This window comes from Cricetulus griseus, chromosome 3, assembly GCF_003668045.3.
Source record: "Cricetulus griseus strain 17A/GY chromosome 3, alternate assembly CriGri-PICRH-1.0, whole genome shotgun sequence".
NCBI classification, from domain to species: domain Eukaryota; kingdom Metazoa; phylum Chordata; class Mammalia; order Rodentia; family Cricetidae; genus Cricetulus; species Cricetulus griseus.
This window is the reverse complement of record NC_048596.1, coordinates 33634366-33660760: the sequence shown is the minus strand read 5'-3', so window position 1 is coordinate 33660760 and position 26395 is coordinate 33634366. Positions and strand designations below refer to the sequence as shown.

General features: G+C 38.1%; 1 protein-coding gene across 3 annotated transcripts in view; it reads right to left on the bottom strand.

Annotated features, from left to right (window-relative positions):
* The window catches only part of Rfx3 (regulatory factor X3), a 255107-nt gene that overhangs the window by 12284 nt on the left and 216428 nt on the right, over positions 1 to 26395 (bottom strand). For all 3 annotated transcript variants that reach the window (XM_027406465.2, XM_027406463.2, XM_027406464.2), the window contains 2 exons: positions 20723 to 20931; positions 14428 to 14581 (listed from right to left, as the gene is read on the bottom strand). In XM_027406465.2, coding sequence (XP_027262266.1) covers positions 14428 to 14581; positions 20723 to 20931 — 363 coding nt within the window. The remainder of the gene's footprint in view (positions 1 to 14427; positions 14582 to 20722; positions 20932 to 26395) is intronic.

Genomic DNA, 26395 nt, shown 5'->3' with positions numbered 1-26395 from the left:
CCCAATGCTCCCAATAGCCACCAGGACTTGCTTCCTAGGGCCTTCTGTGGGGACCTGCAATGTTGACCTTGTTTGCTCATCTAACATATATTTTTCTAACTATAACATCAGTGCCACAGCATGAGGACTTTTTCCTGTCACTAATTCATTCCAGGCCTTAGTGTGGTGCTGATACACACAGTGAAGAGTAAATAGATGCTTACCAAACATATGCACCTGTTCCTTCATTTCGGTCTCCTAAACAAAACATGCATTTGTCAAGGCAGAGGAACTGGATTTCATCCTGTAACTATGGAAAACAGTGAGTTGATCTGACTACCGTCACATAGTAAGTATGTGATGTTACATTGGCGGTCAGGTATTTTCTTCTTAAAGTTATGAGGGAGAAAACAGTTTTGGGGGGTGGGCAGTGGGAGGGATAGGGAGATCTCATGTTTTAGAAAGGAATACAAATATGTAAATTAAGGGATTTCAAAAGTTCTCTTGTAGAAAATGTATACCATTCAGGGCACACAGGAAATTAACATTATGTCAAGCAGATGAACAGGAAATTCTGTAAAGTCAGAACCAGCATAGATTACAGATGAGGCATGGTATGGGTGACAGGCAGAAGCCGCCTCAACTAGCTCTGTTGTTTTTGAAGAGAAAGACTTGTCTGAGAAACTACTTCCTGTAGATCCTAAGCAGAGATCCCAACACTGACCGCCCCCAACCCCCAGAGGCACAGAAGTCCGAGACTATCTAAGCACTGTAGCCTGTGGCAGCCTGGCAGCTCCCAGTGATAGCAACAATGGCTATGAAGTGTGAACGGGAAGAGAGAGACAGCACAGCCAGGGCAGCTCTTCAGTAGGCCTCCTGGAGGCCTTGAGTATGAACCTGATAGCGACCAAGCAGTTGAGGAGTTCTTTGCAGGATGCAGTCTTCATGTACCTAAGATGTTTATTAGGATCACAGAGGTGAAGACTGTCAGTGTGACACAATAGTCAGTCTGGAGAATGAAATAGAAACTTAAATTGAGAATGCCAAAATGTTCGAAGACCAGAACACTTTTAAATTCCCCATCCAATGAAGGCCTGAAGAGCCTGGAACATTGAAGCCACACAGTAATGGTTAAGATAGACTGGTTTGTTAGCACCATCCCATGGTTCCAAGAGGTCTGCACTGTGCAGAGGACACAGTCAGATGCCTGGCACGTGAAACGACTATAGTCCATATATACAGCAGAATCCAAAGTAAGTGTTATCAGACCCCCAAGGTCAGCATTCCTACTGACCTTGAACACCAGCAGCCAACAGGCCATAGAGTAAGCAAAGCTCCAGCTACAGAACTTCTTCCTCCGTGATTGTCAGCTATTGCAGGGGTAGTCTGCATAGATTCAGAATGATGCAGGCCAGTGCTGGCAGTATGGGAAGAAAATGTAGATGTATACATATATGTATCTATTTTGTGAGTTACTCATGATCAAAACCTAATAGGCACCAAAAGTACATTAGTTATAAAATTCTCTACCCGCTTTTATTGTTTGTTTTGAGACAGGGTCTCTCTATGTAGTGCTGGCTCTCTTGGAACTCACTTAGATCAAGCTTGATAGGGAATGTGTATGTTTATCTTATTGATTGTTAAATAAAATACTGTTTGGCCAATGAGACAGCAAGTTAGACGGGACTAGGAGTCAAAGAGGATTCTGGGAAATGTAGTAGAGAAGTGGTGATCCAGGCAGAAGTGACATAGCAAGGAGACTCATATTTAAGCGAAGAAGAAACAGGAAGGGTCCTTTCTCCCCTTGCTCCTCCAGCAGTGCGATGTGATCCACCGGCAAGGAGGGACGCCAATAAGGAGTCTGATAAGTCTTATAAAATATATAGATGTATGATAATTAAGACGGAGCTAACAGATGAGAATCCTAGTCATTGGCCAAGCAGCTTTGCACCTAATACAACTCTCTCTGTGTATTAATTTGGGCCCTAACTCGAGCAAGCGGCTGGCGTAAAGCACACATGGTGATAGTGCTCGGGCGGCTTTGGCGGAAAGATTTATCGTAACACAAGCTAGTCTCGAACTCAGAGTCTACCTGCTTCTGCCTTCTGGATGCTGGGATTAAAGGTGTGTGCCATCATACCCACTGAACTATAAAACTCTCTTAACATGGTTTCTACTTGCTCACTGGAACAAGTATCTTTGCCTTTTTGTGTTCATTCTGAGAGAGAATCTCCTGTAGCCCAGGTTAGTCTTGAACTCACTATTTATCTGGAGTTGGACTTGAACTTTCTGCCTCCTGCCTCTATATCCCAAGTGCTCAGATTACAGGTATATGCTACCATGCCACTCTGCTAGGTAGTTTTGCATAGTCTGTACAGACTCCTCCCCTTACTCCTGCCATTTTACAATCACATAGGAAATCTTTCATTCATTGCTATGATTTAATATTGAATTCAAGCCTAGCTATGACTGTATAACCCTAATTATATTGATGCTTTTCCCTAACATTGGTGTTTTCTTTCTAATTGACTTATTTCCCCATTCTATTTTGTTGCTTCTGTTTTTCAAATGACTGAATTAATTTGCCTCTGATTATCACTTTGGCTACATACCAAAGAATGCTGCTGGATTCTTTGTAATTCTATGGAATATTTGATTCTGTATTCAAAGACCGTGAGATATTTTTTCTGTTACAATACAGTATTATTAAAGCCTGCATTATGCTTTGTTATTTTTCTGTTTATTTTAGTGCCAGAGTTCACCTTTGTTGGCCCCAAAAGTAATGGTCTAATTATACAAATTATTGCTTGAAAGTATAAGTTTACAATCAATTATATCTTAATAAAACGTAATCAAATACAATCTTAGGCAATGCATAGGATTTCAATATTTACAAACTTATGCAAAATGGAATGGGAATGGAACTAAGATCAAGTACTTACTGTGTGTCTGTCTGCCTCTCTATCTACCCTATCTACTTCATAATACCAGCAAATGGGAATCTGGCTGCTGGGCTCTGACAGTGTAGACCTCACAGCATCAGGGAGTAGTGCTAACACAAGTAAGCTTTCTAAGGTCTTTGTTGCTGTAGCCAGTGATGTGTAGTACTCATGAAACTGTCTGGAAGACAAGACTGAATCTGACTCCTTAACATGACTCTACTCTCACCATACCTAATTTAATCCTCATAATATTCACATAAATAAACTGTCTTTTGTGGTGATACTTTGCTTATGATATAACAAGTAAAGCTTGCCTGAAGATCAGAGCCTTAGAACACAGGCAGTGGTGGTACACACCTTTATTCCTAGCACTTGGGAGACAAGAGGCAGACAGATCTCTGTTAGTTCTACCTGACCAATATGAAATTGATCCAGTCTAAGAGAGAAACAGAGCTCACACAAAGGTGATCCCAGCACTTGGGATCCCACATCTTTAATCCCAACACGAGAGAGGAATATAAGGTGGGGGGAGACAGGAACTCAGTGGAGTTTGTGGTTTGGTGGAGACAGATGCAGTGTGGAGATGCAGTGTCATCTTTAGTGGGTCACCCCTTTGGTCTGAGCATTGGTAGAGGTGAGAACTCTCTAGTGTCTGGCTGCTTTTGCTTCTCTGATCTTCAGTTTTAACCCCAATATCTTTCTCTGGGTTTTTATCATTCATGCTACAGTTTTTAGGCTTATTTTACTGAAGACAAAACTAACATTCAAAAAAGGATAAATATAACTTTTTAGCTATCCAATTAAAGTGATGAGTGCAGCAGAACAAGAACACACAGGATTTGGACCAGCTTGACTGGATTTAAATCACAATTATGCTACTACAAGCTATGTAACTCTAGGACTTTATACCATTTGAGATTCTGATTTCCTTATCTATGAGTTAGACAGGGTTATCACCAAGTTTTAATACGCATATTTATCCAAAGGTGTTGAACAGAGACAAAGCCAGACTTGTCTTCACACCTAGTTTCCCATCACTGTGGATAGGGCCCTAAAGCTTCCTTCCATAACCATTAGGAAATGGTTTCAAAATGAAGTCCTCTTAGCTGAGGAGGGCTGTAGGAATCCTAGGCTGTAGGCTTTGGCTTGAGGTTGCTGACACTATACATTCCACAGAGGGTTGGGCTGGAAGTGTTTTTTTTTTTTTTTTCTTTCTTTCTTTTTTCTTTTTACATTGATTGAGATTCTTATGATGTAAACAAATACCAATACCATGAAAAGGGTTGGACAGGACAGGGGAAGGGATACACCTCTGCTGAGTATTTTCAGGGAAGGTGGAGACCATGCAAGTTGAAATTGTGAGCAGCTAAGATGAGTTCTAATTTCTTTCATTTCCACTCTGAGAAGTGAGGAAAGGAAGAAGGCCTTTAAAGTTTCCCTCAGAGATGTAGGGAAATTGTTCACATGCAGATGTAGAACTTCCTGAGTCAATCATATCTTTTCAACCTTCTCTTATGGGCTTGAATTTTGGGACATTCTGGATTTTACAAGCCACATAAAGCTCAACAGTGGTCTGTGCTCCATTAACTAAGGCTAAGGTTAGGTAATGGCAACTATTTCAGATGCTTCTGATGGAGAGGTATGGTTCACAACTGGAATTTTAGGGTGTCCTGAGCATTACTTCCCTTAAATATCTCCCAAATGAGAAGAAAGATCATCAAACCATTTTGCAATTAACATGGCTACAAGGTTTCACAACTGGGGTGGAGGTTGCTGACTTACAGTAATTTCCAACTTTATTCTGCAGGGAATATTGATGTTTACTTGGAAACTTATTGGGTTCCTTGTTTGTTTTCTCCTACATGTGTACCTTTCTATATATTTTCTAAGAGATTTCACTGAAACTGAAAAAAAAAAAAAGACCAAGATTTCTGTGGGTTTGTTCTGTACAATGGCAGCTTTCACCCTATGACTGCTAATGGCCCCGCCTTTGGGATTGACCTGACACCCTGGCAATGTGCACATATGGCCCCACACACTAGTTAAGTGTAAGGTAGTACAGGCCATAGCTGCTTTACAAGAGAAGTTTCAAACACAGGAATGTTTACCATCATCATCAAGCCAAAGCCAGAGCCAGCAGTCTGTCCTGAGCCTAATCCGGAGTCCTGCTTTGCTGTTCCCTGGGTTGACTCCCATCCTCCTCCCCCAAGAATTCAGGTGGAGGTTTCTTTTTGGAGCCTGTTTGCCTCCTAAAGTCTACCTTCCTGTGATATAGCTATTTTCTAGAATCTGAGAATTCCCTGCCCAGTGGCCCCAAGTTCCTCCCCAGACCCAGACCTGTGAAAATCTCTTCAGAGATAAGCGTCTGTGTGTGTTGGGGGGTGGGGAGGCAGGAATTCATTTGCAAGGTGCAGAAATTCCTGAACACTAGCTTAAGGTATTAACAAATGAGTGAATAAATGAGAGATGTGTAAGAGCAGAGGCCACTGCATCTGTGTCTCCATTTTCTGGCATGGACATTGGAAGAAACAGAAAGTAAGCCACATGTCCTCAATTATCAAGATATATCTGTTAAAAGTAGATGGATAGAATACATTGTAATTATAGTTGGTTCACAATGTCTCAAATGTTTAGAAATATGAAACTCCTGGTCCTGCAAATGTTAGGTTGAGACTGTAAGAACACACTTTATGCAAATAACAAAAAAAACTATGTATAGAAGAGAAAGAACCATGCTCATGACCTGATTAATTCACAATGAAGCCAAGTGCAATATCTAATAGCAAAGAATGGCCTTAAGGCTGTAATTTATTACAGAAGAGAAAGGCTGGAGTTTGATTATAACCAGCTGTCTTAGTTAGGGGTTTATTTTTGTGAAGAGACACCAGTGACCACAACAACTCTTATAAAGGAAAACTTTAATTGGGGCTGGCTTACAGTTCAGAGGTTCAGTCCATTATCACTAACCATGGTGGGAAGCATGTAGGCAGATGTGGGGCTAGAGAAGCAGCTGAGAGTTCTACATCTGGATCCACAGACAACAGGGAGATAGACACTGGGCCTGGCTTGAGCATTTGGAAACTCAAAGCCCACTCAAATGACACACTCTCCAATAAGGCCACACCTACTCCAACAAGGCCACATCCTAATCCTTTCTAGCAATGTCTCTCCCTGAGCTTGGGGTGGGGGAGGGGCACATTTTCATTCAAACTAGCATACAGGCAATAATTACCCAGAGAGACAATGAGATTGAGCAGGTTTGGAAACATGGTCTCTTCAAGACAATGTGAGTTAGATTTGTAGAGCTTACACTAGAAACATTCTTGGCCCATATTCTTGTTGAGAACATCTTTCCTGGTCTTGTGAGTACAGTATTTTAGTAAAACAAATGGTATGGAAAAGGAGAAAAGAGTCATTTCCTTAAGAACTTTCCCCACTCTAAACCATGCATACGCCTGTAATCACAACACTCAGAGGCTGAGGCAGGAGGACTGCCATGAATTGGAGGCCATAAAGCAAGTTCCCATCACAAAACAGAAGAAATAAACAACACAAAGACCTTTCCCACACAGAACATGGGCAGTTCACCTTACTAGCAGGACCAGCAACCACCACCTTCTCTACAACAGAGAACCACAGTACAATAAAGTCAACTTCTCAGGGTCACTTGGGGTAGGCCCAGGATCATGAAGTATAACAAAGGAGCCAGTAGGTGGCACTGTCATGCTTAATCTATATCCAGGAACCTGACACTTAGCTTTCTCTTTCTCCAAGCAGCCAAAGGTCCAAAAAGTCTCTTAACTAGTTAATGCAGTGACAGGCACTAACTAGTTACTGCAGAAGATTATGCACTGAGATGTCTCTTGGGGTCTACAATGACTATTTCTGTTGTTGAGGTGCTTTAAACAGTCTTGAATTTCTATTTTTGTTCTTTCCCCCTCTTCCAGACATCCAGGTTTAGCACCCACATAAAAGCCTAACATCTTGGAGAAGGGCTCTGAAAAATTCTACAAGAAGGTACACTTGGCCTGGGGACTTTACCTTCCCGAGTAAGGAATTTTTATATAGGAACCCTGATGTTGTGAAAAATTATTTTAAGGTGTGTTACATTTGTTTATGCTCTAGAACATTTGTTTAACAATGTGTGTTGTTTTTGTTTATGCTGCATTTGTTTAACTCTGTGAAGCTATGGTTCTTGGCCTGTCTAAAATACCTGATGGTCTAATACAGAGCTGGATGACCAACAGCAAAGCACAAGAAAGGATAGGCGGGGCTGGCAAGCAGACAGTATAAATAGAAGGAGAGGTCAAAGACAAAGGAAAAAGGAGTGAGAAACAAGAAGAGGAGGAAGGGGCTGGCTACTCAGCCAGCCACAGAAGAAAAGGAAAAAGCTCAGAGACAAAAGGAAGATGGGATAATTTAAGATAAGAAAAGCTGGCTAGAAACAAGAGAAGCTAAGGCTGGGCATTTATAATAAGATTCCCTGTGTAATTTATTTGGAAGCTGGGTGGCAGGACCCCCAAAAGAGCCAAAAGAGCAAAGAGTGAAAAACAAATAACAACATTTTGGCATTGCAACATGGGATTAGAGTTAAAGAAAATACAACCATACCCTGAGAGCCAACAAGATGTCCTGTAAGTTGACAGTCTGTCCTTTATCCCTCTTTTGTATTTCCCTCAGTGATTATTTTTCAATACTTATTGTGAGAGTCTCTCTATGCCCATAAATGGGCCGGGGGTGGGGGGATGGAGAGGCTGGAGCTACTAGACAGCAGGGAAGAGAACCGAACATAGGAAGCAGGCTGGTGGAGATGATCCAGAGGGAGGCTGGTGATTACACCTGGACTTGTAGTGTATTCAAAATTAAGCCCATCCCCTGCACTATAATAAATGAGTGATATTACCATATGCAAAGAGAAGATGAGCAGAATGGCAAGCCTGGAGAAAGGCAGGAGCAATGGACAAGTTTTCAAAAAGCCAGTCTGAGGAATCTGGTAGATGGCAGTTTATAAGAAAGGCTTATTCCATGGCTCATCCAGTGTGCCACACTTATCGTTCACTTCCAGATTGTGTGAGTTTATGAAAATGTACAAAAGCAGACTTAGAGCTGAAGCCAAACTACAAATTCTGAAAAAAATCCATTTAGGTCTGGTGTGTGTGTGTGTGTGTGTGTGTGTATGCGCATGTGTGCTGGGGGTACAAAGATACAAAGATGCTGAAAGGTATAATTTCTTATTTTCTAATACATTTGACCTTCCAACTGCAAGTTGCTCAAACTAATATTGCATTTAGTTTGCATATTCTAAATATCTAAGCAAAAATGAAGGATAGTCAAGAGATATCCATGAAAACCCAAGAAAGGAGCCTTGTAACAAAATGATAAAATCTTACACACTAGGCATCTGGTTTACATGTTATGAGAGATTGAGCAGGCATACACATTTATGTTTAGGTGTTATATGATATGGATACAAGGCTAATAACATAATCACTATTTAAAAATATGCAAACAATTTATATGATGATAAATTTAAGTGGGTATTATGAGCATTGGTTATTGTAGTGTGGCTGAAGCATTTTATCCATTAGTTTTAGCACTTGCCATTTCTGACTTGTGACTTTCCACTCCTATTGGCCTTAGTGGTAAAAGGTGACAATAATACATCGTTTGCAAGGGAGTACTAATAAATGTGAGTCTAAAACCATCTAGTAAAGTGACAGGATCTGACTTCAATTAAATTGTCAGTTAGTGATGGTAAGCTTTATTACAAATAACATAGTTTTTTGACAAGATTCCATATATTTTCTCAGTTACTGCTATACACACAGTCCTTTTTTCCTGCAAAAACCTCAACTTCTAATACAATTCCCGTTTTTACAATGTGCTTTAAAGTAAGTTGTCTGTTTGACAGTCATATGTTCAGTGTACCCCTAACCACCCTAGAATCCTGCTCACTGACACTGTTTGCCTTTGGTTGATTTTAGGTTACTCTTCCATGCTTAGGTGAATGGCTGTACTTCCTCCAAAGGGTACCCTTTCACTTCGTGATTACCCCCAAAGAATGCCTGCTGAATTCTTACTACTCCTCTTTGCTTTTTAGTCCCTCCACTTTCATTCTGAATATACTAACTTTGATGAATCCAGGAAATATTTTCTCTAGCTTGTATTATTAAACAGGTTGCTTTCCATATTTATGTTCAGATCTGGACAATTAATAATCATTTTGTTTCCACTTATAGATTTTGTGTCAGGATTTTATTACCATAACCCAGGTTAGCCTCAAACTCACCATTCTTTGCCCCAAGTTTGAAATGCTCACATTACAGGTATGTGGCACCATGTCTACATCATAGTTTCTATTTTTTCTTTTGAAAAATTGGCAAAAGAGGTGGTTTAGAACTAATAATATCTGGGTATAGTTATGATTAAAAAGAAGTCATATATAATTAATTCCAAATATATAATATAAAATTCTTGTCGTGAAGAATCATTTTATAAAGCATGAATTGTATATATTCGGTGAATATATTGTAAACTGTATATTAAAAATATAAGATATATACATTACAGATTTCCAAACAAATTCTAAACAGCCACAAAAATTATTTAAAAAGGCTATTTTTCTCCTCAATTTGCCCTGTCAGAGTTGCATAGAATACTTTATGGTTTTTGAAATTTAATTTACAGGTTTAACAGGTGTGTGACAGGTGTAACTAGTCTATCTTATACCCACTCTTAAAATCTCATCACTGTCAGAAAGCCTGTGGGCACACTTAAAATAGTTATATAAACACATGAAAATTACATGAATTATGACTGTAAATAAATACTGTTATCTATCATATAGGCAAAAACAACCATCTGAACAACAAAACAAATGGAGAAAAAGGGAGTCAACAGTTGTAAATGCTTCAAATGAAATAGTAGAGGTTATTAACGTAGTAGCAGACTGACATGTGGAAGAAACTTATAGGGACTATGAGGTAGCTTCTCTCTGGCAAACTAATATGTAGCAGTCTTGTTGAAGCAACTAAAATGACAGCATTATTGGTGAGTATTAGTGCATTCAAAAATAGATTTTGTCTGTTTACTGTGTTTGGTGGAAAGCCTGTTGACCTCTTACCTGCTCAAATAATGTAAAATTAGTTTTAAGATTCATTTACTGAGCTACTATGAGTGAAAAGATACTCAGATTATTTTAAGTGTTTTAATTTTTTAAAAGGCTTTCCCTTTTTTCAGACTAGTTACCTATCTGAATGCCCCACCCTAGCCCCAAGGAAAGTAGTAATAAAGAAAAAACAAATGTCCCAAAAGCCACTAGTACGTCACAGAGTTGGACTAGTGACTTCTAAAGTGCTTGCATTCCAATTCTACCCAGTCTCGAGCAGGTAACAAAGCAGTGCTGTGTCAGCAGCAGACAGTGATCTGGAGCACATTTTGTATATTCCTATGACTTTGGGAAAATGACTCAACAGTTCTGTGTCCAATTTCAGCACCAGCACAATGACTACAGGGGGAGGAGTGGATTCACTTGAAATCTTTGGCTACTGTATGGCACCAGTCTTTCTGACTGTGGAATGTGACAGTCTTTTCTATTACCCGAACCTCAGATTTCCCATGAAAAAAATCTCACTGGCTATGACCCCTGTCTTAGGGTTTCTATTGCTGTGAAGAGACACCATGATCACTGCAACTCTTATAAAGGAAAATAATTAGTGAGGCTGGCTTACAGTTTCAGAGGTTTAGTTCATTGTCATCACAGTGGGATATGTTGGCTTGCAGGTAGACATGGTGCTGGAGAAGGAGCTGAGAGTTCTACATCTTGATCCATAGGCAATAGGAAGTGAATTGTGTACCACACTGAGCATAGCTTTAAGCATAGGAGACCTCAAAGTCTACCCCCAGTGACACAATTCCTCCAAAAAGGCCATACCTACTCTAACAAAGCCACACCTCCTAATAGTGCCACTCCCTTTGGAGGCTATTTTCTTTCAAACTACCATAGTCCCCATCTTAGTTGTTTCATGTCACATTTCACTAGAATTCTGATAACTGACACCATGCCTCCAAATTCTCTATCTTCTTGGAGAATTTATTTCTTACCTCAATATCATTTCCTCAGGAAAACCTTCTATGGCATTCCCATTCAAGAGTAACTGCCCCTGCTTCAAGCACCTCCAAATCCCCTAAACCCTTTCTTTACAGCACTGAGAATATGTAGCTATGTAGCTACAGAATGCTCAATAAATACGTATGTCCTCTTGCAGTGCAATTTCTTTCAAGATAGATAGAGTCAAAATCCACTTTGTTTACTGTCATAGCCATTTATAACAGAGTTGTTAAGTAAATGAGTCAACTAATTTTAGAAAGAAGTCTGGTTTTCAACACAAAGAACTGTGGCTTGTCCCAAATTCAATTCCTTTGATTCAAAAGTTCTGTGTTATCTTCAGGCATTAAATTTTCAATTACAGAAATCATATGGAGAACAATTACAATTACACAATTACTATTGTGTAAACTTTAGAATAAAAAGTGAAAGTCTAAACTAAAGAGAATAGTCTGGAAGAACACAGTATGTGAGGATTGGGTCTCATTGAGGAAGGGGTATTTAAACCATGTAGTAGGAATTAGAATGGGCAATGAAAGGTGAAGTGAGGGGTCCAGGGAGGAAGAACCACCCATGCAGTGGTCTAATGATGGAGAGGCACAAAAGGGTGGCACAGTTATAAGAGGGCAGGGGAAGTGACAGCCTGAGGACAATAGGGAGCCAGGGCCACGTTTTAGATGCCTCTTGTACAAGGGGAGATTTTCTTCCTTAACTAACAGAAGAATAATATATTGAGGAGCTTTAGGTAGGGGATAATGCAATCAGCTTTGTGTCTGCATAAGACAATACTGACTACACTATGAGCAGTTTGAATTTAGGAAGGTTTAGTGACTGATTGGAGATGGGCCAAGACAGAAAGACATGTGAGATGATGCTGATGGGATCATGGTAACATCTACCAAAATAAAAATGTAAGCAGGAAGTTAATGCTCATAATTCAGCTAAGCATATAAGTTCTCCATATCAACAATTGTTGACTTTTATGATGATGTTATTAATGATGATTAAAAAGAAGTTGCTGTAGTTTCAGGAAATGGTGAATTTTATGGATCTCAGTACACTATTCTGACATCATGTCCCTATTCTGTGTGAAGGTACCTGTGAATTTGAAACAAGGCAGTTCACCCCCCTCAAACACACACACACACACACACACACACACACAGAGAGAGAGAGAGAGAGAGAGAGAGAGAGAGAGAGAGAGAGAGAGAGAGAGAGAAAGATCATCTATCTATATCTATCTATCTATCTATCTATCTATCTACTTGTTGGGACAGTGTCTTATGCAATAGAGGCTAGCCTTGAATTTGTTATATAGATCAGGCTGGCCTTGATACAGACATGCATACTCTACCATGTCCAGAAGGTGTTTGGAAAGGGTAATTCCAAAGATCAAAAGGAGGGTAAGTTTAGGATAATGTATGAGGAGCACAGGAGGTAGTGGTGGTGGTGTGGAGAAGGGGGAGGCTTTCTGTTTCTTGACTACCCATCTCCTTTCCACAGATAAAAATAATTTTTGATAGGCTAGTAGGATTAAGGCCAAAAGTGTATGCTAGGTAAAAGGCTTCGGAACTACAGTGCTATGGGAGATTGAAAAGAGAAAATTCGCCTTGGTTTTCTTTGTGGACTGAATGGTGTAGCAATATAGACAGCAAAAAAGATTTTCTTACAAACTGGGTAAGGGTTCAGTAAACAAGCAGACTAGGAAGTACATTTAGAACTCAGATTCTACAGATGCTAATTTATGTCTTATTGTTATACCTATATTTTATTAAAATTTATTTGCATTGTGTTATAAGTTATCTTCTTCATTTGCAGCCTATTCATGAGGTTAAGAGTGTCTATTACAATGATTATGTGGCAATGTTGATAGTGTCTCACTTAACTTTTGCTGAGTTACTATTGGCTGCAGGCTCATGTGAGGAAGTGGCTAAGCCTTCATAGAGTGATGGGTTCAATCTTTGTTTTTTAGACATGCAAGGGAAGTGAAGGCCATGCAGGATAAGGCAGCCACAAGGTGACAATAAGATGCACTGTTTCACCATTATCCTACTCATTCTAGAAAAGATCTAGAGTACAAGAGATGTGTGGCACAATACACTAAATGGCAGAATCATTTCAGTATCTTGAGCCTTGAGGCAAGAAATCTTTCATTCCAACTGGGCATCTTACAAGAAGATATCTGTACAGCTATAGCAAAGGTCAAATTTAAGAAAAAAAAATCCAGATTGTTTGGCCCATTATTTAAAAGCTACAGCAGTTCTTGCTCTGCCTTATACATATTTTTTAAGTATCATTTAAACATAACAATGTTTAACAATTGTTATGTTAACAATAACAATGTATATACAATACAACACAACAATGTATATATCAGCAGACTGCAAAGGATTCTTTTTTCTAAATTGAAAAGGTTAATATTACAAATGCTGTTCAAAATAACTGACATTCAGGGTTGGAGAGGTGGCTTGGACATTAAAGGGCACAGGCTGTTCTTCTAGAGGACCTGGGTTCCATTCCAGCACCCACATGACAGCTCACAGCTGTCTACAACTCCAGTCTCTGGATCTGACACCCTCTTTTGGCTTCCTTGGACATCAGGCATGCATGTGGTGACAGGCATACATACAGACAAAATTACTCATACACTTACAAAATTTTTTTAAAAGACTGACGTATATTTTACTTATATTAGAATACTTGTAGTTTACAGTAGAATTTACAGGGATGCTTAAAGTATTTTAATGATTTTATTTCTTTTATTGTTATGTTTATTAAACAGCAATTTAGCAGTATTTATCTTCAACAACTTCCCCACCTCCTATGTGTTTGTCTGTATGCTTATGTTGGCTAGATCAACATCTGATGTTTTCCACTAACACTGTCTAACTTAATTTTTTGAGGCCAGGTTTCTCACTGATCTAGAGCTCACTGACTCGCTAGACTGTCTGGCTAGTGGGTCCTAGTGCTATGATAACAGACAACACAGTAAAAAGTGTCAGTCATTATTGCTTTATCATAGCATTCTGAAGCAAAATAATTTCCTTCCTGAAGACCAGGAAGAGCCCACAAAATACAGATTTAACTCTTTGTTTGGCTTTTCTTGGTCCTTAGCTTTATTACAGGCATTGGCTTTTCTTATCTCCTACTCAATAATTTTCTTTTTAAAGTCTTGTGTTTCTGAAAGTTTTGTTTTCTTTTGTTTCAATAGGGTACATATAATGCAGCAAAACTTATTCCACTGACATGATAGAATCTTCAGCTTTAAAATTCCGTGATTTAAAACACACAATCAGTACCTTGTGGGACTGAAGCTGCTTTAGTCAATCATTCCTATTCATAATTTGAAGTATAATTAAAAACCAAACAGTAACACATAGTTTAAGAAGCCCCTCTTACCTCGCCCATCACTGCTATTGGTGTCTCTCCTGTCGCTTGAGCAACACGATGCTCTACCAAGTAGAACATGTACTCATCATAGAGTAGCCGGATCAGATGAAAGGAGCCAAAGCTAGCAGCACTGCGTAAGGTTAAGTCCCGAATAACCATTGAGCTGTTCAAGAGATAGGGCGGAGATGAAGCCAGAATCAGTGACAAAGGATATATTTCAACACATTAGTACGCTTAAAAGCAGTTATGTTGGGAGACTACATGAAAGCGCAAGCAGAGTATAAACCTTGCAATAGAACAATTTCATCATTGAAAACATTTGGCCCAACTCATTTCGATGGTGGAAAAGACTCTGTTCTCTTTACGGCTTGACCATGATCTTCACTAGAGCCAGGCGGGTCTTCATTAGAAAAGAACTTACATTATTATATGCATGCCTGCCCTTCCCACTGTACACATTCCCATTGGGTCACAACTGAACAGAAACAACTGTGGGGGCTGGAGACTCATTCCTGTTATAAAGAAAATCAACTCAAAGTGAACATCTTATTGATGATGAATGACATTTTGTCATCTCTAAATGACAATGATCCTTAGAGTGTACTTTGTGCCAGATCTCATACAAAAATTGAAGCTAAGTTCCCTGGAGGTGAATATGTGGGATTCCGGCATGTTTTGTTGGAAGGTAAATACACAAATTCCAGTTTCCTGGTGATTTGCATTTAAATTAAGATGATTTTCTCCCCACTAGAGATGAGAATTATAGATGAATTAAGAAATGATTAAACTTAAAAAGTATAAATATGTAATGGATATATTATATAAATATGAGCCATATTGATAGAATACTAATAGTAAACTCTGCTATATTAAAAATACAAATAAGTGCAAATAAAACTGTGGCTTTACCAAAGATGTATCAACTAAGAAGCTTCTTTTGTACTTCAAACGTAGCTGTGAATCTGTGACTCACAGTAAGAATAATGTATGTATTTATGCATGTTTGTTTTACACCAGTTTTTACTCAGTTGCCTTTTTGGCCTATAAATACTAAAATTGCCATTATATTCTCAGGAGGAATAGACAAAATGTCACAAATGAAAGCCTTATTTTTGTAATGATCAATTATAAAATTCCAGGCAAATAAAAGAATAGTAAGTAGGCTTTACTTTTGTTTTCTGCTTCATTTTTTCCACGCAGTAAGAACAGAGATTTGAATACATACATCAGATTCCATACATCCACTTTGGCAAGTGACAGATCATGAGCTGACAGCTGCAGACAGGAGCTCTGGGTTCTGATGCTGGCTCTTTGCTACTTGACTCTTAACCTCAAATAAGCAATTTCCCTGAGGATGTTTTCTCTAGGGAAAGTGAAAGCAGTATTTTCAGCCTCAGCTAACTTACACAGTTATTTCAAGGGAAAAATAAACCAAAGAATATAAAACAACTTATGAATATATAGAATTCAGTAAATAAAATTTATTATAACACAACAGAAAATGCTATTTCTAATTTGTCTATAGAAGAGTGAAGATCATTATTTGGACAGACGACTTCTCACATTTTTAAAATCATTGTACAAACAGAAGAAAAGTTAAAGCTTGGATGTCTAGCTAGACCCATTTATAGTATGCCTTAAAACAAACAAACATACAAAAAAAACAAAACAAAAATGGCTCAAGTATTATTATGTAGCTTGGTCTGAAATCTGCAGTACTCTTCCTATGTGTGGAGTTGCAGGTGGCTTTGGTAATCTTGCCTACAACTACATAACCATTTTTAAGGCTTAAAAGTTAGTCTGAGAGTCAAATGAAGCAACACATAATAGTTCCTTATATCTATGGTTTTGATTTTCTTGGTTTCAGCCACTGCAGTCTACTAATATGAAATGAAAATCCCAGAAACAAACAACACGTTTCAGACCACATGTCCTTCTGCACAGAGTGATGAAATCTACTCTCTGGCTCCTGCCACCTGGAATGTATCTCATCCTTTTGCCTAGCAAGTCCAGCTGCATAAAGGCCCCAGAGTGCAAGAACAGTGATGTTGGAGAGTCAGAATACCGTATTACTGTAAAATGGCTCCATCAGTAAGAAAGTGGAGGTTGTTGACTTTAGGGAAAAATGAATAAATTCTGAGATGAGACTGATGGAAAGAATGCATCTCCTACCTGTGCAACTGAGACAAAGGGAAATAAATCCATTCTAGGTTTGCTGTCATACTTCAAACTAAAAAAGTTACTGCCACATCTTATGATAAATGCTGATGTCAAGATGCTCAAGGTGTTATACCTTAGGTCGAGTAATGGGTGTTTCCAGGCATCTACTGAAAATGTGGAATATAGCCCTCATAGATACGATGGATAAGTGCACTCCAGTATAAACGAGCACTCATGACATGAGAATGGCCATGTCAAGGATGCTAATATCTCAGGTTCAGTGGAATGACAGGTTCTTCCTTGTCTCTGAATCAGGGGAAACAGCAAGCCCTTCCTTGTTTAGGCTCAGGGAAATGGCAAGGCTTTCCTGTAGTCTGAGTACAGATGTTGGCCTTTAGCTAAAAACAGTATGTGTAAAGATTACTAAGCACAGATTCCTCATCCCAGATAACTTCATGTTCAGGTCACTTGAGACTGCTCTCCTACAGAGATCCCTTCCTCCTTCATGATAAATATGCTGAGTATCTGGAATAGTGCCTGCATCTGAGTGCACAGTCCACCCAATCACAGGTTTCAATTACTGTATCTGTCTTTCTTAATCTTCCCTCACTGCCAGTAAGGTTTCCAGGATCCAGCCATGCAGGTCAGGATGCCTAACATATGTGGGCTCTTAACAAAACTGGTCATTACTACAGTATTGCATATATTAGAGTAATAAAGATATATTGATTATAATAAACAGTTCCAGGTAATGGTTTCTTTGTGCCAATGAAATACTTCAAACATTCCTTAAATGTTTACAACTCTAATGCATAAGTGAATTATTACAAATGGAAGAATAGCTTCATTTATGTGCCAAGTCACTAAAATTCAGTCATACATCATCATCATCCACTCGTAAAATAATTTACAAGAATGTAACACAGTAATTTTAAAAAAGTAAGTATTTCTTTTTCCATGGGAAAAATTTAAAGCAGAGTGTTTCCTACACACACACACACACACACACACACACACACACACACACACACACACACACACAAAACAACAACAACAACAAAAAGCAACATAATGATTACATATCAAATAACATTGAACTCAAAGTCAGCAATCTTCAAAAGTAGCCAAGGGTGGAGTAGGCACTTAAACTCCTTTCATCTTGCTGAACAAAGTCAGTAGATATTTAAAACACAGTCCAGGAATGACAAATGGCTAACAAAGATACAAATATAAAACTAATATTACTCAAAAGTAAACACATTGAATTAAAGAGAACACCTGTTACCTATTGCTAGTGTTCTCTACTAGTGTTCCTGAGGCTTCCATAGAAGGAATGTAGCAGTATTTATGAAAATGTAAGCTCACTGAATGGTATAATTCTAATTGTAGAAATTTAGACAAAGAGCAAAGTTAGTTTTAATTGCAGCAACCTCTTCCCCACCATATATAGCAGGGATGATTGAATGAAATTTACTGTAGTTACCAGGGATGCTCTCTTGTCTTATTCACAAAGCACAGAAGATAAGAAATAGTCCACATACATCTTTCAATTCTGGGCTTCCCAAAATCAACACCAGCCATTCAAAGCCAATTTAAGTACATAGATAGCTCTAGATGGAGCAGTCTGTCTGCAGCAATGCACAAACTGCTGTGAGACTGCCAGTTTGTTTCTATGTGTCTATGTAGGTAAATGCAAACACAATTTTAGAAATTACTAGATTAACAATCTGATTTTTAAACACAAAGGAATTGTATATGTGGCTGTCAAATTTACAATGCTAAAACATAAGAACGCTTCAATTTTGCTTCTCTGATGATTTATTTCTGCATCAGTTTCCATTACTCACCATATTCTCATGCTATACTAAAAGGCAGTTCAGCTATTCCTCTGCTTACCAGCAGGAGGTATGCATCTGCTTAGATGTCTCTTTCCTCTGTGGCCCTGAACTGTAAGCCTTCAAATCTTTTTGAAATGAAAATAATAACTATAATCGTGTCTAATAATAACAAGCCAATTATCCCCAACTCAGGGAGGACAGAGGGCAGGCAAATGATGATCTACTGGGTTTGTGTATCTGCAAAGAACACGAAATACAAGTGTGTAATTTTCTTTCTTTTCAGGATTCCTGCAATAGATCTCTGTGGTGACAAAGGCCCCAGGGGTGTATTTCTGAAATGATATCAACTAAATATAGGAAAAAAAGGAACAAACTACAGGTAGAAGTAAGGGCAAGCTTGGCACTACCACAGAACACAACAGGAAGGGGTTGAGCATCTTTTCTTCACCACAGAACACAACATGAAGGGGTTGAGCATCTTTTCTTCACCACAGAACACAACATGAAGGGGTTGAGCATCTTTTCTTCACCGCTGTATAAGTTGTGGGCACTCTGCCTTTGATCATGTAAGATTTGGAAAGAGGTAGTATAAGTGATGTTTCAGCCACTGGTCATGGGCACACACATCACTTATATTATTTTCTATGAAAACTCAGATGAGTAAAACATCAACTCTCAAGCAATCAAGAAAATATATTTCTGCTTTTAATCCCAGCATTTGGGAGGCAGAGCCAGGTTGATCTCTGTGAGCTCAAGGTCAACTTGGTCTATTCTATAGTGAGGTCCAGGAAATTCAGAGCTATGTAGATAGACCCTGTCTCACAAAAGCCAAAAACCAAAAACAACAACAATAACAACAAAAGAAAATATATTTCCAAATCAGAGTTTTGAATTATATGACAGATAGACTCCTATTTCATGAGATAAGTTAGATAATTTAAATTTTTGATGTTGGTATTTGATCCTGTAGTAAAAATACAAGTGTTTGCTTCCTTATTCAGGGCAATCCCACTGACTTGGACCTAAAACCTGTATCTTCTGAGACATATAATTTGTTCCTGACAGACTCCATGCTGGAATTCACCTGACCATTCCATCTTATGCAAATATGGCACAAGTCTTGATCAATACAGCTCATAAAATCTCTTTTCAAATCCTGTAGTAGATTTGGTGGCAACAACTCATTCCAAATTTGCCATTACGCATCATATAATTAGTTAACTCTTTCCCTTTAGGGGTGTTTCTAATGTCTACAAAACCATGGATTTCCATATGAAGTATTTTAGTCAAAAAGGTTCATTATAAATAAAACATGTTACTACTTACTAGATCCTAGCCATGCAACATAATGATGAGAAAGTAAATGACCCCAATTATCCTCCCAACTACTAACTACCTCCTAACCACCAAGAGAATCAGTCAGTGGGTCTCAGAAGTAACCAAAGGTTAGAAAGGACACATAAATGTTGCTCTGGGATATACAGCTTTCAGATATACTCTGCTCTCTGATAATTGACATAATTAAGAAACAAACTAGGTAGTTTGAGTGTGAACTGGAATTACCTAGGGGATTTCAAAGCTCAGATTGCTAGGCCTTTCCTCAATGGATTCTGACTCGAGTAGACTTGGGAAGTGGCCTAACGATGCACATTTATGATGTGTCTGTGTGGTCATGGTCTACACATTTATGATGTGTCTGTGTGGTCATGGTCTAGCGACTACAGTTTGAGGGCCATTGACAAGGAACAAAGGAATAGTAGTCATAACTCCACAGGGCAGTACATCAATAAGGTAGGAGCAGAGGGGGCACTAGACACCTTTTCTAACTGTTGTGCAAAACATGTCTAGAGCAGTGGTTCTCAGCCTTCCTGATGAGGTGACCCATTATACAGTTCCTCATGTTGTGGTGACCCTCAACCATAAAAGTATTTTCATTGCTACTTCATAAGTATAATTGTGCTACAATTATGAATCATATGTAAATATATGTGTTTTCTCATGGTAATAGGTGACCCCTGTGAAACAGTCTTTCGACCCCTAAAGGGATGGTGACCCACAGGTCGAAAATTCTTATTTTAGGTGGACTCTCAGAGATTACTATCTGAGAACTTCTTGGCTTCGAGCAAGAGGGTTTCCTTTCCCAGCAAAAAGGTTCATTTTATAAACTTCCTGCTTAGTCTACATGCATCATAGTCACAAAGTTGGACATTCCACCAAGTCTAAAGCTCACTTCTTTTTTATGTGAACAGTGGGCACATACACACATTTGCAGAACATGAAGAAATTTAGCGAACTTGGGATGTCACCTGTAGAAAGACCATTTGAGCAGAAACTGCCTGGCGGCCTTAGGGAAGCTGGGTCTTCCTTCATAGGGCTTCAGTGCTTGCATCATCACATTGTCCAGCCAAGCTGCCCACTGCTCCAGTGTGCTCTGCTGCTGAAGCGTCATCTTGAAGTCTGTTTCTAGTCTCTGAACCATGTTGTCGTCACACTGGCACACCCAGGAAGCCTGCTCCTGGGACAGGTCACAGAGAGAAAGGAAAGTTCAACTCAGCAGCCTCTCACTGAGTATCAGCACAGAGCATGTGCAGGGTGTCACACAGAAGGCTTCAGTGGGAGAAACAAGTGAATCATGAACATGAACAATGGTTGAGACACAACGCCTTTGTCATCTTCAGGGATTATTAGCCTTTCTCCTCGATCACTACATTAAGCAGTATTTAACTATGACTTGGTGTTCTCCTTTGGCTATGCCGTGGAAGAGACTAGCATGGTTACTTCAGGAAGACAGATGTCTGAACCAGCAGCAGGCACTGTCCTGGTGCATACTGCTTCAAAGTTTCCCCGCCCCACCACATAAAAATTTAAAACCATTTTAGAAGATGTAGAGTAAGTCAGAGGAATAAATGGATTCAATTGGCCAAAAGTGGTCCCTAAAGATTAAAACAAACAAACCCTGAATGGTACTAGGTAGAAGCATATGCTGTGTGAGTTTATAGATTGGGAACAGAAATCTCGAGGGCTATCAAGGCAAACCAACAAATGCAAATTAATTCACAGAACTGAAAACAACAACAACAACAAAACCTCTTTTGAGAAAATGTAGACTTGCTACCTGCCAAGAAACCTGATTACTGTAATTTCCCTTCTGCTTCTGGTTGGGAAGCTTCATGTTTTGTAACAACAATGAAAATAGGAACTTTTAAAGTTTCTTTTCTGTGATTCTGTAAATTTTATGGTGTTTTCAGTGCTATGCAGTATTTTAAAATTAAAAGAAAATCTCTTCTCTCAGGATCAAAATATAATTACTTGGCAACACATTGCTTGACAATCAAAAGACATACCAGTTTTGCTCAGGCCCTAATTTGCCAAACTAAGTTCAAACAATTAATTAGATGAGTGTGGGCTTTGGTTTCCTATGCATCTGACAGACGAGACTTATGAAGAGTTTTTAAGTGGGATTCATGATGATAACTTTTAAGATGAATGTCTTTGAAGGAGTGTCTGTAAAGTTCTAATACATAAACATAGAATACACTGATATTTTCATGAAAACAGTGTATGCAGCCTTAATTCTGTGTAATCTCAGGGGTCAAGCTGATTCATATTGACAATTTCAAATCAATATATTTCTAATCCCATGTTTCCAGTTCTGCATCTCTGCTGACCCTACACACTTTACCCGTTCAAGGGTCATTTGATCTTAGAGACATTTCAAAGGCAAAGTGCATCCACATCATTCACTCAAGTTTTTCTAGGGAAACCTAGTTTCTTCCATATCTCAGCTGATGATAGCATCTTCTATCTCTGTTTTTAGATGGTACCTCTAAAATACTACTTGCAAAAAGTTTAAATATACTAAACCATGGTTATAGAAAAAATACAAATATAAATAGACAATAAAAGAGTATGAGGGCAGAAGTTCAAGATAGTTACAATACATTGGATACACATATCCTTCAAGATTTCACAACATAAAATATACTATGTCCTATATTATTTGTGAATACATATTGCATCTTTACATTTACATTACTCATCTATTCATGCTAATTTATGTTTTGTCATTTATGCTTACACATGTATAGTTTTAATATTAAATATAATAAATATCATATATTCTATTCAATATTCTGCCTAACAGTGACAATTCATCTGCTTCCCAGATAGATGATGATGGAGCTGTATTTATTGCTCACTAATAAACGTTTCATTGCATGAATACACTATTATTTGTATAGCCAATTTCATACAAATAGACATTTGTTCTAAATTTGTACTAGCATAAAGTTTGAATAAGCTATGGTGTTAGCTACATTTTGCTCATATTTTAACTTATTTCTATATGAGATTTATATAAGAACAATAAAAATCTCTTAATAGTGTCAAATGGTTCCCAGAAGTTTTGTATCAACTTAAGAGTCTCTGAGTACCCAGATAAGTTAAGTTTTACAACAGTTACCCAGAGAGGGTTTTGGTCTGCCCCCCCCATCTAAGGTTTTTTTAATTATTTACTTTTGACCCTTTCTCTGTAAACAGTACAGCAGTATTAAATATATGGATTGTATGTATAGGGCTTTAGAGCTGCATAACCTTCTGTTGTACAATTGGAAGAGTCTGTGCACCATGTAAGGGAATTTGTTCTTCTTGTGCTGGTTCTACAAAGAGGATCTTACTGATGCATACAGAGCAATTTCACTTCTTTCGCAAAATTCAAATTCACTATTTATGTGAAAATTATTTTTGGCAAGATAAGACGATAATCTGAAACCTAACTTGAGAAATAAGACCACAGCTCCGTAAAACACTCTTCACACCCATGTGCCATTTTAGTAAGCCTAGAGAGTTCACACTAATAATAGCATTCTCCATAAGTAATTCTATTGACAAGAATTGAGTGTTCTCAATTTTATAATGAGAAAAGCTAAAAACATCAGAAGATGTTCCTAACTTATATAATATCCAACATGGCATATAGTAAGGAAGTTCAAAATCAGAGTGTATCTTCAATAAAGAAACCCAAGTGGCCAGGTGTGGTGGTGTACACCTCTAATCCCAGTACTTGGGAGGCAGAAACAGGTGGATCTTTAAGTTTGAAGCCAGCCTAGGCTACAGAGTGAGTTCCAGGACAGCCAGAACAATTCAGAAAAACTCTGTCTCAAAAAACAAACAAACAAACAAACAAAAAAAAAGAATCCCAAATATTCAATGACCAACAAGGTTATCAGGTAAAACCATCAGAACCTACATAATTAACAATGTAGATAAAAACTTACCATTTACACAGAACGTTTAGAAACAATACCATTGTAAGACTTTAAGTGAGAAAGAATGCCAATGAAACTGCAATAGAAAAAAAATGTCTTGAACGCAAAAATATTTGTGGAGAAGGGCATGGAATAGTGAAAAAAGATTTATGGATATGCTGACAGGTATGCCCAAGGTCTTGGCATGCTCTAATAATAACACTTACAACTTGTTTCAAACTGGTTTATTGCAAGAGTTTTATCCTTTTGTCAGGATTACTGAGATTCATCTTGGAAGAGGTAGGGACAAGTTCCAAATGACAGGAAAAGGTCACGAAGAAGGAATGGGAAGCAGGGCATACTAGAGAAGCCTGTCAAAGCTCAAAAGGGATAAAGATACAAGAAAGGTAGAAAGGAATTTGGCCTGTTTGGGTATTCATCAGAATGTAGAGGACGTAAGTGTGGGGAACACTGAATGGCTCACCACTCTCTTTATGATCCTCAGGAGAGGAAAGATGTTTTGGAGGACAGATGCTTAATTATACAGGTTCCAGTACTAATGACTGTCATGATGGACATAGGGAAACCTGACAGTTGACAACAAAGGAAGATGATAGTCTCAAAGTTGCAGTGTGGAGGTGAGTAGTGGATGTATAGTTGACTATTTACATACAAAGATGTCCTCAAGAGAGATGTTTCTAACCAGCAAGTAGGCTCATTTGTATATATATTCAATTCAATCCAAAAATAGTGAAACCAGGTTTGAGGATACATAGATAAATGTTAAAACAAGAACATCTAACATTTTTCTCAGATATTAATTGAAATAAATCATTCTTTAAAAGTTGTCTTACTATTCTGACTTCAAGATTGTTTTAACTAAACTTTTCTTAAGATACTTTTAAAACATCTTCTCAACACAAAGATATTAAGTTAATATTAGAGTACAGATTTTTAAGGTGATATAATTGCCTAATAATTTTGGTAAATGAATTATTGAATCCCTATTAATTCCTGTATTAATCCCTAATACAGACCACTTTATAAATCTAAGGCTGTTCATTCTTATAAAGGTCATATGATTGCATGTGTGAGCATGCAAGTATGTCTGTTTGTATACAGACTCTTGGTAGGTAGATGGATGGATACATGGAAAAGAGACTGAAAAATTAGATATCAGAAATATGAGAAATAATTCCTCAAAGTCACAATGAACACAGCTAATTTATTGTACTATAAATGAGCCAAGCTCAAACATTATTATGTAATATATTTTAAATAAAGCTAGACATTCTGTGGAGATTCGATTTCTTGTAAATAGAGTAATGATTTTAAAAGACACACTGCACTATTTATCTACTTAAAGAATACTTCTCCTCAAAAGGAAGTCCTGTACCCATTGTATCTGTTATCTCTCATTCTCTGCAATATCACAGCCCTACCCAGTCAGAAATCTATTCTGTCTCTAATGTCTATCCAGGTCTTCTCATATAAATGGGAACAACGTCCCTTCCTTTAACATGTTTCTAAAGCTCAATCAAGGCTTCATAGTTCCTTCCACTGCTCAGCAACAGTCCAGTGTATATTCATATTCATTTTTCAGGTAAGGACCCCTTGGTTCTCTAGTTTGAACAATAATGCTATGAACATTGAAGTACAGTTTGAGGATCTCTGAAAATTCAAAATCTGAAATATACATAGGATGTTGGATGTGCAAAACTTTTGTGTTTTGAAGCATTTCAGGGTATAGACTTTAAGGGATAATCATGTGGTAAAGTCTAGTAAATGTCAAAACATCTCAAAAGCACCCAAATTTTCCAGTCCAAGCATTTTAAACAAGGATTGGTCAATTTGTGTGACCATGTTTCCTTTTCTCCTGGCTATCTGCCAAGCAGTGGGCTGCTCAGTCTCATGGTGGGTCTAAATTTATCTTTTGAGGTGATGCCAGATTGTCTCAGTGGTTGTGGCACTTTACATTCCCATCAACAGCTCATGAAGAACTAATTTCTCAGTTCTCCAGGGACCAAAACTGATACTTCCTGTCTTCAATCACATCCATTTTAGTGTGCATGAAATGCTATTTCCTTGTGGTTTTAACACCTGTTCCCCTGGTGGCCAACACTGAGGACCCTTTCGTGTATCTATTGGGTACTTATCTATTTGCAATTTTTAAGTCAGGGGGCTTTTTATTAATGGGCTGCAGAGTACTTCTTTATAAATTCCATGTACATGGCATTTACAAGACATGGGCTTCTCACTTTCTTTGCATTGTCTTTTTCTTTTCTTTTCTTTTTTATGTAGTCTCTTGTTAACACAAAAGTTTTAAAATTTGGGTTGTGTGGAATTATGCATATTTTACTTTGTTGGTTATACATTTTTTCATTTTTATCAGTTTTATATAGTTACAACTAACTTTGTTACTTTAGTATCATAAATAAAATATCTGTTAGACTTCCATGAGGAACCTATACTAGTCATTTCCAAGTATAAAGTTCAGAGTAACTAGGGTTAGAAAAAATATATAGTTTTTTTTTTTTTATTTGAATCAAGGTGTCCAGACTTACTTCAGTTAATTCTTTAAGTGAAAGAATTTTCTCGGGTGTCTGCAATGTGCTTTGCAAGAGAGGTGCTTAGCTCTTCAAGGTGGGTTACTGTAATAAAAGAAGTACCTGCTTGAAAGGGTACAGATCACTATTTCAATCAACAATCTAAGGTAGTTGTTACAGCTGGGAA